This window comes from Ambystoma mexicanum, chromosome 2p, assembly GCF_040938575.1.
Source record: "Ambystoma mexicanum isolate Mex_15411 chromosome 2p, UKY_AmexF1_1, whole genome shotgun sequence".
NCBI lineage: Eukaryota > Metazoa > Chordata > Amphibia > Caudata > Ambystomatidae > Ambystoma > Ambystoma mexicanum.
The window spans coordinates 720,117,424-720,132,722 of record NC_090923.1 but is presented as its reverse complement, the minus strand read 5'-3'; the positions used below and the strand labels follow the sequence as shown (position 1 = coordinate 720,132,722).

At 47.8% G+C, this 15,299-nt stretch overlaps 1 protein-coding gene across 1 annotated transcript in view; it reads right to left on the bottom strand.

The window, feature by feature from the left end:
* MAP4K1 (mitogen-activated protein kinase kinase kinase kinase 1) overlaps positions 1-7,868 on the bottom strand; it is an 869,227-nt gene extending 861,359 nt beyond the window's left edge. The window contains exon 1 of the mRNA XM_069644317.1: positions 7,702-7,868. Coding sequence (XP_069500418.1) covers positions 7,702-7,848 — 147 coding nt within the window. The 5' untranslated portion in view covers positions 7,849-7,868. The remainder of the gene's footprint in view (positions 1-7,701) is intronic.
* Between the last annotated feature and the right edge of the window lie 7,431 nt (positions 7,869-15,299).

The window sequence follows — 15,299 nt, the reverse complement described above, 5'->3', positions numbered from 1 at the left end:
GGCCACAAAATAACCATGATATTATGTGGCCAATTCACAGCAGCAGGCAAAGTGACCAGATTCCAACCCGCAAAGAGGCAAGAGTTCAGCTCAGTCATGACCCGCAGCAAGGGTCCAAATGCTCACACAATAGAGACAGCACACAGCTCTACCAAAGCACCTCAATTCTAGCCTTTGGCACCAAGGTCACAAAAAGCCACAACCCCTCTACTGGAGCTTCCGCCCAGCATCCACGCTTTGCCCAGTGCAGAGACCCCCGCTCTGTCAGTACACCCTGCACCTGTCTTCCAGAAGATAATTTCTCCGCGTACTGTAACCTCCCGGGCTGGCTCTCCACGTACTGTAACCTCTGGGCCAGCTCTCAGCGTACTGTAACCTCCCGGGCTGGCTCTCCGCGTACTGTAACCTCTGGGCCGGCTCAAGTGTCAGAGTTTGGGGACCCATTTCAACATGTTTGGGGGCTTTGGAGGCAAAGGAAAGCAGAGAGTTCATTAATAGCTGCCGATTATGACGGGATAGGCAACCAGAAAGGAGCTGAAACCCTAAGGGCCCGATTCGTGGAATATTTGCCCGGTTCAAAGTGAATTTTCACTGCTGAAAAGTGACTTTTCACTGCCGACAGAAACCCTGATTCATGGAACTGTGCAAAGTGTATTTTTGCCATGCAAAGGCTGGGCAAAGTCATTTTGTACTGCAAAAATGACAATGCGCTGACTTTGCCCGGACTTTGCTCTGCAAAAATACACTTTGCACGGTTCCATGAATCAGGGTTTGTGTCAGCAGTGCAAAGTGATTTTTCAGCAGTGCAAATTCACTTGGAACCGGGAAAATATTCCATGAATCAGGCCCAAAATGTCCACTGCAAAGCTATTAACAGCTCTTTGACAGCAAGGGCTAATGTGGACTAAACTGGGTAGAAAAGTGACAAGGTTATAACAAGGTTGCTGGATACTGCAGGAGGCCAGAGAAAGGTGATAGGCTGAGGGCACAATCAAAGGACAGCCTGTAAGGTGCCCACTGCAAAGCACACATTGAATGTCCTTAATGAAAGAAGTATGTTATTGTGCCAGACTGCCAACATGGGGCCAGCTGCTCGAGGGACCCCCGAGGCACACGCCCTCTTTTTAAATGCCATGTAAGGATGTTTGTGATGGAGCAGCAGAGGCACAGAAATGATGGGTCCAAGTGAATTGTCAGAGGAGTGCATGGGTCGCTGTAGTAAAACAGCAGTGCCATTGAAGGGCAGAGTCATGTAGTGGGGGTTGTCAAATCTGGTCTAAGCAAGGACGGCATCAGGGCTTTGAACTGTTTCATTTAAAACGGTACTCATAACAAATTTAATTTGGGACATTAAATGTGCACTTTGCAGCGCATATGTTACAAGCTGCCGATACTGGCCCTCATCATGCTGTCATCTCCCTTGGGACCTGCAGTATCCAGCAACATACTTATCACCACGTTGCCTTTTTACTTAGTTTCAACAACATCACCCTTTACTGACAAAGTGGGATTAATAACATTTCAGTGGACATTTAGCATTGCAGCTCCCCACTGCATGCCTGTCCCATGCAATCTGCAGCTGTTAACCCTCTAACTGTGTTCCTTTATGTCTCATTATAATCGGAGCACGCCGGGGGTGCCTCAGACTGTTTTTCCCAGCTCCAGGCCACGAGACCCCCGAACATCATGTTGAAATTGGCCCCACGAGCCCTGAGACATCTTCAGCTGACCCTGCTGATTGGTCCTGTAATGTCCCACAAAACAACATGACGCTGCCCTCCATGGTCGCTGCTATTCTACTCCAGACAGAAAGACTGACACACACACCTGGATCCTTCCATTCCGTGCACCCGCGTTTCCACTAAAGACGCCCACACACAGATCTGACTAAATCACCTGCATCCGGCTCTTCAGGGCCACTGTTTTCCAATAGGGAGCCACATAGAGCAATAATTATGCACCTGGATAATGACTTTCTGGGCCCCTCGTGTACCAGTATACTAGGACATACACACAGGGCCGGCCCTGGGATTTGTGGGGCCGTGGGTGGCAAAAGATGTGTGGGGCCTCCTTATTTGCATCATAAAAATGATGTCACAAAATGAGTCTTTAATATCCATGGGAATCAAATAAAGAGTTTCCGTATATAAATTCTAACTGTTAATATTACGTATTTGGCAATATCACCAGGGAAGCTTATTTTGGAGTAGTCGACAGCGTGAGCTGAATCAGTTGTAGACGCATCTAATGTTGGCAGGTAAACTTCATTGAGATCAATTGATTTGCCCAGGAGCACACATTTTGTTCAGTGGCTAAGGCAGAAATTGAGAGCAATCTGTAACTGTGGCACTTGAGCACATTTCTACACAGCTGTAGATAGTAGACATATTGTTTGTGACTGGTCTTTTTGCATCTTTGGTTTGACAACACAATCTGACTATGGCATGCAGAGCGAGAATAAAAGTGGTGTTTGTGTTTCGCTACCTGAAGTTAACTGTTGTTTTTGCTTTTATTTTTATGGTGTATATATATATGGCCATGTTGTCCAAACTAGCAATGTACCTTTAATTTAGATTATTATTTTGACTATCAAAGAAATTAAACTCCAAGCAAAGCTTTTATTATTTTTAAAACACACAGTGAGCTACACTACCTCTTCCTCGCCCCAGTACTTACTTATCAGTTACCCAGCTCAATTGTCAGGGGCCCTTCTTTTATTTCCATTATCTTTTTCGTTCATGTTCCACTGCTATCCCGGATGTATAACACCCTAGTGTCTGGTCATACTGTAGTTCAACTTGTTTCAGCCTTTGGCAGGGTCCCTGGAAGGCTGCTGGGCTATCGGCAACCAAAAGAATGGATGCTCTGACCGGAGCTGCTTGGCTGTGTCTTGGGGGACCTGCCATGAGGATTTGAGTTTCGTTTCGTATTGGTAAGTATTTGGATGAGGAAGAGGAACATAAAAGTAATTCTCAGATCACTTGAGTGTAATCTTCATTACTCCTTGTTCTTCTCTTCCTCATCACATTACTTGCAGATGGATTGCTGTTTCCTGCTGGTTCCAAGGATGTACGGGTGAGGATGGGCTCTGGGCCAAACCGGGCAAAGTGCTGCAGGATTGCCTTATAATGCAATCGAAGCAAAGCCAATTTACTGGGATGGTATTTAGGCAGAGTAAGCAATTCAGCAAGTCTTCAAATGTGATCAATAGGGTTTCAAGTCCAAAAGAAAGTTTGGCGGGGGTTCATTAACATACACACAGGGACTGAACATATCTTAAAGTGAAATATGCAAATGTAGTTCAACTGACCTTTCCAAATATAAGAAAACGTGCAATACAAATGAACAAAAAAAATGATTCATCAATACCTGAAAAAGAACCAGACAGAGGAGATTTTCCTGTAATGTTGCCTGCAAAGAATAAAAGGTGCACATCTTTTAAACGCAAACATCTATATTGAAATATTCCATGGAAAGCAAAATATCAGTGTAAGACGTGCTTTGAAGGCGTTTCCGCGTGGTCTTGTGGGTAGGTGTGGCCCTCAGAGTATGAGGGCCTGGGTTCAAATCCTGGTGGTTGAACACTTGACCAAACAAGGTTTTTTTGCATGTCGGTCTCAAAAACATCTAAATGGGGGTGGCGTTCGCTCTGTAAAAATAGGGCAACGATGTCTACCTATATATGCCCTCGACCTGGGCCCTGAAAATCATCACAGGACCAGGGAGAGCAACCACTCTTCCCATATCCATGCACCTGGTAAATCATCACAACGAATGTATCCTCTCCCCGCCCCCTCACGGCCACGTTTGGCTTTCAACAATACTATGTTTTATAAAAAAAGGACTTGAAAAGTTCATCAATAAAGTACTTCAGAAATATAAGAATACTGATAGAAATATGCTAAACAGAAAGAGTAAAACTGAACGCAATTCAACAAAAGGATAACAAAATGGCTTGTAGGCTTTCTTTCAAGATTTAGACTTGTAACAAAAGATCATGTGAAAAGGTAACCTAGGTGTTTTGCATTGTTTGACACACACATACTTCATAAGATGCGAGTGAATGCGATATTCTACAAAACAATAAACGTATTTGACACACCACAATGCGAACACATGAAAACTAGCGCGATAGTTCGCAACTTTTTTTGTTAGCATTTTATGATTGTCCTCAAAAAATAGGATTTGGGCATAAAATTAGTTTTTTATATGTGCTTTCAAAATAAAATACCTCTTTTGAACGCCTTGTCCAAAACAATGGTTCTTAAATGGATCAATTACTTATAAAGAGCTTTCACTTTCAAAGTGCGTGATAAGCCCTAACTGTCAGGCCCCGTAGGGTTTAATGGGCTGCTGGGGAGGTAGGCGGATACTTGTCTCTAGAAGAGTCACATGATGGTGGTTGCTGACATCACGGTCTCGCTACGACGGCTACAAAAAGCCCTGTGCATGGAAACGGCGCAGCCCCCGTTAAATGCAATTTGTATAACTTCATGTACTCACTGCAGCTGGTGGCTGCGGGCCCCCGAAGAGCACAGGTCCCGGGGCGACAGCACAGAGCACCCACGCCTCAGGCCGGCTCTGTATACAGAGCTCTGAAAATGCCCCAGTGCCCTTCCAAGTATTACCCCTGTATACAGAGCTCTGAAAATGCCCCAGTGCCCTTCCATGCATTACCCCTGCTTTTCTAGTAAAGAGCTCCTGACCACGCCTCGGTATGTTACCCATCACTGCCCCTGCTGTTCCACTAGGGGCGCATGCAGCGGTCTCACAGGTCAGGTGCATCCTGCCCTGCGGAGCCGGTGTGTTTGAAGTACAGAGACTCACGCGCTGTCTGACCATGCACTTGGTTTCTGCCCTTTTGCGCCCTATGCGAAAGTGGAAGCCTGCTATCTATTCCTAGCATATCCTCACCCATGTGTGGCCCCTGGTAGTCATGAAAATACAGAATAAAATGCCTATTTTAAATTCACTCATTTCTCTAGCCCCAGACTGACCTTTAAGGACAGGAAAATTAGTGTATGAATCGATCATCGCCGAACTTCCAAGAAATACAAGATATGATATGATATGCCATTTATAACGCACCTATACACAAGTGTTTCAAGGCGTGAGAACTAAAAAAAAATATTTATATTTTTAAAGCGCTCACACAGCACGCGGGCATCGAGGCGCTGTTACAGGAATAGTTTTTTTTTAGTTCATAATTGTTTTTTTTTGTCTTAGTTGCGTATATATAACGTGCTTAAAAACCCAGAGGTTTCTAAGCGTGGACCCTGAGATCGAACCAGTGTTTCTTCGTGTCGTCTTGTTTCCAAGGCACACACGTTGCCGCTGAGCTATCCTCCCTTGCTGCTCCGATTATGTGTACATATGTGTGATTATCGGCAGCGTGCCAATCAATGCAGTGTTTATTCTTTCGTGTCTTGGAGTGGCTCTGCGCTTGGTGTTTTGGCTTTTGCCAGCCCACTCCTCCCCACCTCCCACTACAGTCCTTCATGCAGGTGCTCACATTGTTTTCTGCAACTCTATTTTCGGAATTCCGTTATTGTGGGTTTGCATTTCTGTATAGCATCTCAGAGCGTGGCCAGAAATCAGCAGGTTGGCGCTGTACAGCACACTTGAAAAAACAAGGCCGGCGGCACCGCAACTCTACAAGCTTGGGGTGAGACCCTTCCCGAAGGAGCAGTGTTGAGGGAAACGCATTCCCAGGAAATCCAGGTCATTTGCACATACTTAATTAGATGCGTTTTTTGTATCGTATTGTTGTAGTCATTTATATAGCGCCTTTTCCCATTTTATGGCCTCAAAGAGCTTTGTGGTAGGAACGTCCTTGGTGGACGAGGTGAACGTCCTTGGTGGACTGGGACAAGAAATAAGCCTGGTCACCCAATAAAAAGTGGCCCACCCATCGCCTAAAAAAAGTGACCCACCCCTCGCCTCACGACCCTTGACCTCTGATGACATCACTAAAAGTGATGTCATTTGACCCCATCCCAAAGTGACATCCTGGGAAGCGATGAAACACAAATTTCACCCCTTGACAAAACGGGGAAGTGGCATCAAATAGCATTGTTCCTAAGTACACTAAATTACTGTGAATCCAAGCAGACGTCTAAGGCCAAATGATAATATGTTATTGTTTAGCACTTACGCTTAAGCTATTTTCTATAGAACATACAATGTCACCCAACCTGTGTGGGTACTCATTTATCGACCTATAAAGGATGAAAGACTTTTTGAAAAAAAAAATGGAAAAATAAATTGAAACAAAACAATATTTTTTCTATTTTTTTTCTTCCAAACCGGCCCAGGCATGGCCAGAAACCGGTCCCCACTCCCCAGGCACGATTTTGGCCCGGCCACGGGCCAATCCGACCCTGATGGTATGCATTTGTATTTGTATTTATTTTATTTATAAAGCGCAGCCAGGCCCGGGGGCATGCGGGCGCATACATTAGATCTGGTTACAGTTACAATTGAAAGCAGACAAATATATAAGATTTGTATATGTGTGTGCATACAAAGGTTTGCGTACTTGTCAAGCCATCGTTTTTTAAACATTTCTATGTTTATAAAAGATGGCTTGAAAAGTACACAATTCAATACCTCTTTTATAAAGCTTTGAGGATGGACAAAACCCGAGGTGTCTTTGTCCATCTGCAAAGCTTCATAAAAGATGGCTCGAATTGTGTACTTTTCAAGCCAACTTTTATAAACCTCAAAATATGTCAAGGAATCCCCAGGTTCGCGGAGGGTTAAAGACGCCTCGGCGACCTGGAGAGGGGGTGGGCAAACAAAGGGACAGTAACTTCCTGGTGACGCCAGTCACCAGAGGAATTTACAGTGACTGACAGAAGTGCCAGACAGCCACATCTGTGTCTGGCTGGCACTTCTGTCAGCTTGCCTGGTTTAATGGTGGGCGCATCTTCCGTCGTGGCTGCGGCCACCGCGAGGTAATGCGTCCTGCCAATGCTGTGGTGGGACGGGGGGGCGGCAGGGCCCCAGCTCAGCCCCACATTTTGGAGACTGCCGGGGCCCGGCCCGGGCTGGCCCCGGCCCACTTAAAGCCCTTGTCCTATGTAATGCACACCAACACCTTGAACGTGCCCTATACTTTCCCTGGGCAGAGTGAGACTTGCGAGCCCTTTATGAGAACGTGAAAACGGCCACTATCTACGGGTTGCACAAATGACATCTGTGCGCAAAACGCAGCCTGTCAAAAATAAGCGCTAGTATGGTGCAATTTATTTATTGCCAAAGAAACAAGTTGCCAAACAACGTTTGTGTAACCTGGCCCCTAGCACAGGCTGCAAGGGCCACGAAGGGTTCGGACCATTCGCCATTTTGAGACGTGGCCCTTTCCGTATCGTGCAAGTAATGATATTCTATTCTGCATAGGAATACAGCATTAGCAGGACCCGTGCACCATGATTCACACGACGTCCTGTAAAACACGTCACTTTCGTCTCCCAGAGACGCTGAACACCCACGTATCCGAACCCAGACACCGCCACTTCCTCAGCCAGGACACCCATAAGGCGAGTCTGCCGCGCTCCCCTGGCACAGGTCTACTCCCCCGCTCTCAATATACCCTTTAGAGGTGTTGTTAAGGTGGCAGCCTTCGTGGGACCCATTACTCCTAGTGTTTAAGGAAGGGATGGAGATGGGGATCCTTACAGACCTCTAATATGGACTCACCTTGTAAACCTCCCCGTAGGTGCCCCCTCCCACGCGCTGCAGCAGCTCGAAGTCCTCGAGTGGGTCCTTACTGGAAATGTCCAGTTGGGCCTTGGCGGCCGCGTCCATATTCTGAACCAATGCGGCGCTCTCAGCTCGGGAGAGCATCCGTGTCTGTGTGTCTGGCGTTCGGGTTACACTGCACGCCTGCCAGCGATCAAGGCCGACAAACCTCAATGCTGCTTCCTGTTTAGCGTCAGAGGGGAGAACCCTGTAGGTGTGCTGGCTGCTAGATTCCTGCACGCCGTGGAGGGCCAGCCAAACCTCCCCTGCCTGACACACAGCACAGGCAAGAGCCGCGAGACAGGGCCAGTCGGTGTTCTAGAATGCACCGTGCAACAGGTGCTGGTTTAGGTGGAGATGTGGGCCGGTATACCACAGGGTAACAGGCGAGCGAAATGGATTATCGGTTTAGGGTATTTAAAGGTGTCTGTGGCAGTGCACCTGTACCCTACTATTTATCTGCACCTCTAGCACTTCTGCTAATCTGCTGCTAAAGGTGAGTGGAACCCAGGCCGGTCGGCCGGCATCATACACCAAAGGTAATGTAACAAAGGCCCACTGGTTGTTGTGCCTCTTGGTCAAATTGCACAGTGGGCAAACCCTGCTCTCCTTCCAATCCGTGCTGTTTTCAACGCGTTTTCACCTCGCCATGGACACACATCATTCGTAAGTCTCCACCGCGCTTTACATACTGCAAAAGTCAATGGGGCTCATTCCAACCTTGCCGGTCCGGAAACAACGGTGCCTGTAAGCTTACTGACACCATTGTTCCCGGACCGGCACAGTACAAGTCTGGTGGGCGGGTGCCTTCCCCCCAGGCAGGTCTGACTTGCCGGGCAGACCCTCACCCGCCCACAGACGTTCATGGAAGCACGGGCACAGTTATTAAAGGTGCCGGTGCTTCCGTGGTCCCCATTCCCTTTGAGTCCTATGGGACTCAAAAGGGAATGGGGAACAACAGATTACCAGCGCCTGATTTACCGGCTGCCGGGGTTGTAATATCCCGGTGTTACGGCAAGTCAGACGGCAGTAACTGTTTACGGGTCTGGCAGCTACCTGCTGGTTTTACGGGCACGGTTACCGCCGGACCCGTAAGGAGCCAGAATGACTTCACATCTACCATTCAACAGGGTGAAGATCCTGTTTCAGGCCATCATCAAACACTGCATTATCCCTCTCCCAGCACACGTTATTCTTCAAGCTATTCATAGAGGAAACAGAGCACAGACACCGCATGAACACCTCCAAGCACGTGACTGATCTCCCCATACCTTCACTTGACACCCCGAGAAGGAGCGAGTTTAGGACTTGTACCCAGGAAGTCTTGACCAACATCCTCACTGCCCACCAGACCACCTCCTGACAAGGTGACTTCCCCCCTGTTTCAATTTCTATTTGTATTCCTTGACCAAGAGGGCAGATCGTTTGATCAGAAATGCTTCAAAACATAAGAGAGATAGAGTGCATGGCAGTCGCCTGAAAGGGTAGTAGGATGTTTTAATCGGGCAACATCCAATTTGGGGGAATTTTCCACCCACCCCAAACCAGGCGGGCACAATTTTTATTTATTGAATAAAGTTCATTTTATGAACCTGGGACCCCTAATTAAATAATATTAATTCATTTATCTTTTGGGACAAGAAACATGCAGGGTTGCACATAAGATCTATTTGTTAATAAAATAGAAATAAATTAATCAATTTAAATATCAGGCAGTTATGCATCTATAAACATCCAATATGAAATGGTGCTACAATGAAAATTTAACAATACACTGGTCCGATCACTTTTCTATGCTACATTTACTTGAATAGACTTTTGTAAACACACACATCACCATATTTATTTTAGCTGTCGCACAAGTAAGGAAACCCCCCTACGACCTTTAGCTAGAAAGGGGCAGGAGACTGCCAACTCGAGATTGCTGACATGTTGGAATGTCCAATATATGTCCCACCTCCAAAACCCCCGTCTGTCACTGCCATCACACTGCTCTTCATCATTCTGCGGCTGCCGCACCTCTCCATCCCCATTTTCACATCAGGGTGCTGAAATGTTTGGAGGAATCCACACCCCACCATCCATTTTTTCTGCTCTGTGTTTCATCTTGAAGAATTCCCTGCAAGGCTGCAGCATCACTGACACCAAAATCCTGTTGCCATGTCAAAACCTGGTGAAGTTGTGTCTGTCGGTGGCGGTGGTGCAGGCATTATCACTGTGGACTGTGTGAGAAGAGTTTGGGAATTCAGGGATATAGCAAGGTACACCTGTGGGTGAAATGAGCAGACTAATGCCTGGCGAAGGCCTGACAAAAGCTTCTTGCTCCGCCCAAGATGGGCAGAATGACCAGCAGGCCACTGAGCACACTACCTGAGCATGGCAGAGTGAGTTTAAGGCATCTCTCAGCCTGCCAACTAGCACGCTAATCAAGGCAAAATGGTGACTGTGGCCACACATTTAAAGTAGACCTTTCTATGCACCAAAGGTTCTTGCCTCCCATAAAGCCTTGTTGTTACTTATGGTAATTGACTGGAGTTTGCAGACTGCGTAACCCTCCCCCTCATCTGCCAAGTCACAGATACTTGCTTTGCTACACATGGGATTCAATGTATCGATGAGAGAGAGAGATTGGCAGGTGCACTGTGAGCTAGTGAATGGTACCTGTGTGCAATAGGCCACTGGTGGGAGTCAATGGTTCCTCTAAGCGTGCACATGTGCGCCTGCCCAGCTTCCCTCTGGGTGCCGCTTAGAAGTATTGTAGCAGCGCATACTGACAATTCCCTTCCAAACTAAAAAGGGCACACGCCACAGCAGTTTTATATTGGTTCTAATATGAATAACGTTCAAGCACCAGAATTTCCATAGCCAATGGTGCCTTAGCAAAAGCGTCACCCACACTATGTAACCCGTCAACTCAAATATCGGATACTGAGTGTAAGTAAGCAGGCTACTTGGCTGTGTATGAAAAAAGAAGGTCAGGCGCGCACTCTCGTTCTCAGTCAAAAATTCTTGATGCAAATAGTAACTGAGTTAAATCCCAACAATATGCTATAGTTACAGGGTTGCATCCCATGATGCAATAATAACAGGGTTGAATCCCATGTGCTGCTGTTCAAGTCCTCTGTTGCTTTTCTCCTCCAAGTACTTTCTTGTCTCAAACAATCTTCAGGGAGGCTGTGTACCTTTTCAGGTGTTGCTAATTAGTTTTCAATTACTTGGCTGTGTAACCTCATCCCATGCTTCCTATTCTTTGTACATTTGTCGCATAGGCATTTTGGTAGCGACACCCCTATATATTAACGCATTATAAAACTTAATTATTAATTTGTCCTGTTAGGATTTTGAGTAGGCAAATATCATGCTGCGCCTCTTCCATTTTAGCATTGCGTATGCTACCCTAGAGGTGGAAAGCAACATTGTAACATCATCTATTTGGTCTACAAGTGATTATGGGTATGGACTATGGCTGGCACTACTCATACATAGCATAAGGGCAATGAATATTCAAAAAGCCACATTGTTATTCACACAACCTGCAGGCTTTCAAAGGTTTCAGAATTATATTGGGCATAGACCGTAACAAATTTTAGAGTAATTCTCTGCTATACAAAAATTGTTTCACTGAGCACTTGTATAATCCTACGCAACAACATTATAAAATGTTGCAAATAATCTAGTTTGCACTGCTAAATAACTTTGTGTATGCATGTTCATGACATTTTCTTAAACTGCCCATAACATCATGGTGACGTTTTAAATATATTTTGCTTGTTTTTTGCTTGGGTATGCAAAAATCCCAACGCGTGTTCACTGCTACAACCCCTCGCTTTTTACAGAGCTCTGTCAACTACTTTTGGAGGCCAGAACAATATCCGGGGCTGATGATGTAGAGGTACAGGAGAACACTCCTTGGGGGTGAGGAACTAATCTGCAACTTTAAAATAACCAAGTTATATGTTTGGGCAGTGTCGTTTATTTGCATTAAAGGATAGTTAATTCTAGTAACAGTCTAGGAAAATGCACCTTCTGTTTTACTTTGCTCAGCTTCAATATACTCATGTTTAGAGCCCCTGGCTTCCCCTTTCATCATATTTAACTGATAGCAGTGAATTGCAGAAGAGGGGCCCCTGGTTACAGAAGAAGGCACTCCATCTGTTCTACCTCGGAGCATTGCTGCTATTAGCATAAAAGGCAAATCTTGGAGATTTTCTTCAAAGGGGGGGGTCCATAAAAAAACCCAGTAGAGTTCTTAGTAAATTTAATCTTGGCTGGGGCGAGAAAGGGTGAGGAAAACAACTGTAGTCTGTATTATGTGCCAAGTCATTCCAGTTCCCATGCAAGGGTTACAAGCAAGGCTCTGGTCATAATCTACTCCCTACTTGGAATCAAATGATATTTTAAGGAGTAAAAAGGTCATTAGTTTTGCCAAAAGGTTTATGAACAAATGTAATTTCCCCTTAAAATTCCTCTTGAGATCAGCCAGTATTATCATTAGCGCTCCTTCCTATGCTATCACTCGTCTGTTCACTGATTTGAAAATATCAGTGGAACTTTGTGTGCAAAAGCAGGGATTAGCTCTGATTTGATCATTGTTTTCCATTTTCTTGTTAGGTTTATTGGTACTCTGCAAATTTTTGTGGGCAAATGTTTCTATTTTTAGAGACTACAATTGCATGGCATGTACGCCTCTTATCTGTAGGGCAGGTTTTGAGCAAGTGTTTTTGCTCTGTTCATAGGACAATGGGCCTCATTACACGGTATGCGCTAAAAAATGTGATTTACCGTCATGGCGCCATTAGCGTGTCCGCCATCGTAGGAGACCGCTAATAGCGTCACATTACGAGTTAGCGGACACGCGCATAGGGCCATGACGGTAAATGACCCCACCGCCATGGCGGAAAAGCACCTTACCGGCTCCGACCAAAGTGCTGATAGCACCTCCGCCCTCATGCTGCACGCTATTAGCGGCCACCGCTGTTAGCGGTCACTGCTATTAGCGGTCACTGCTATTAGCGGTCACCGTAAAACACCGGAACCGGAAATAGCGTCATCGCACCGGAACGGGAAAGAGCCCGGCGGCCATCTTTAAAAACACAATCCATTGCCATCCCCTGCACTCAGGACCTGCAGCAACACCACGACTGGCAAAACCACATCCCAGAAGAACAAACAATGCCCAAGGCCCTAAAGAAAGCCGATGCGCGCCAGCGCAAAGAACGCTTCTCAAATGAGGAATTGAAAATGCTGGCAGACACCCTGGCTGCAAATGCAGAGGTAGTGTTCGCTAGCGACATGCGGCGCCCGGCACTCCTGAGAAAAAAGGAAATCTGGGCTGAGGTGGCGCAGAAAGTCAGTGCGGTGGGCTCCACCCCCCGCACCGTAAAGGACGTGCGCAAGCGGTGGGATGATCTGCGCCTCCGTGTACGCAGCATTTTATCGGCCAACAGGAATCTGGCCATGGGCACAGGAGGCGGAGGTGGATCCCCGATGAAGATGCAGGAGTGGGAGGAGACATGTGCCAGCACCATTGGCATAGAATCCATCGAGGGAGTGGGCCGAATGGAGTGTGGTGTGGCAACAACGTCAGACGGAGGTGAGTGACCACGCAAGACACAGCAATGCCAAGCATGAGTCCCTCCCCTAAATGTGAATTGGGAATCAGCTAATGGATGGGGTCATCACACACACATGTACACAACCCTGCATATATGCCCTGCACATCCCCACACAACCACATGCATGCAGCACCTCACACACGTGTCACCCTGACACATGTCCGGATGACCCACCCATCTGGCCAACAACCTGCAGGCCCAAAGTAGATGTCCAAATCCAAAGAACTGCAGCAACAACAACATATGCATGATGCACGTTGACCCATCACTGATGTTATCCCTGTCTTGCTCCCCCACAGGGTCACAATCTGACAGTGAGGAGCTGGACGCTGCAACGCAGGCCCCACCACCCAAAAAGCAGGCCAAGGGAAAGGATGCAGGCACCAGGCCCAGTACATCGAGGGGCACTGGGATATCTGGAGTGGCCCAGCGTACAAAAGCCACCCACGCAACGACCACACCAAGGGTCGAAATGCCATCCGACACTGTGGCAGCACCCCCACCACCCACCCCCACCACTCAGGAGCCAGTGCCAGAAGGCACGCCGTCCGCAGCCAATAGCTCCGTTGGGGAAGCAGCAGCCACGGCACCTATGAGTGATGTGGACGACCCATGTCCGACACCGGAAGGGCAGCGTACACCCAGCCCCCAGCTGTCCCCACTCCACAGCCCATGCAACACATCCAATGGCAACATCCATGAGGTGCATGCCGGAGATGCAATGGATGGGTCATTCAGTCCCGTGGCGAGCTCACCTGATGTCGGCCACATGCAGCAAGCTGCGCCGAGGAGTAACAGGGGCAGGGCCGCAGACGACACCATGAGCCTGATACGCCAGCGCCAGGAGGAGCTCAATGCCCTGGTTGCCCGGCAAGTGAGCGAGGCTGCCTCGACCAGGGAGGAGATCCGGGGGTTGTCAAGGGACATGAAAGCTGCCATGGACAGCAACACGACGCGCCTATGTGAGGAGATGGCCGCTGTGAGGCAGGTCCTAACGCGCATTGCTGAGGCGATGGAGAGCATGCGTCACTCACAGGGAGCAGATCAACCAGCCACGCCCTCGTCTACTAGCTCCGACCAGACAACCATCCTGCGCAGGTCCAGCCGGTCCTTGCGGCGGTCAGACTCACAACCCCCCAATGGTGGTAGTGGAGGAGGGAAGTAGGGCCAGCCTGTCCCTGTTGACACTTGGGAACTAATGCAGCACTGATGTGCACACCATGTTCGGTGGAGTTGTGGGGGAAGGGGGGTGAGGGTGTTTGGGGGAGTTGTGGGGGGAGGGGGGTGAGGGTGTTTTGGGTGGAGGGTACATGCACGTTTGAATGTCATAATGCTCAATACAGACGTAATGGCATGGATAATCACATGACTGGACATTGATAATTGTGTATGTGTGTTTTATTGTTGAAGGGTGCACTGTGATTATGTCCTCCATACACCCCGTGCCCTGAGCTGAACACCAATTGCACCCTCCTAATCCATGTGCATCAGAAACAATGGTCTATCAGGTGCTGCCGCACAGCACGTCCCTCATGGGCATCGCCACCTGCATGACCTGCAGCCCCCTCTCCTCCATCCTCATCCCCGTCATCATCCTCAGACGGTGGTCGCAGTTCTATGTCAGGGGGCATTGGCACATTCCGTCTGATACACATATTGTGAAGCATGACACATGCCATGGTGATCTTGGCCACCTTCTCATGCCCGTACAGGAGTGCCCCGCCCGACCTGCTGAGGCACCGGAAGCGTTCCTTCAATAGGCCGAATGTCTGCTCGATCACCACGCGGGTACGGGTGTGTGCATGATTGTAGTCCTCTTCGTGCCTGTTCTGTGGGTTCCGCACAGGGGTAAGGAGCCACCTCTTCAGGGGATAACCTGCATCACCTGCATGGGTGCAACAATGGGTATGTGTAAGTGTCTACATAATGTGGAGCGTGCAC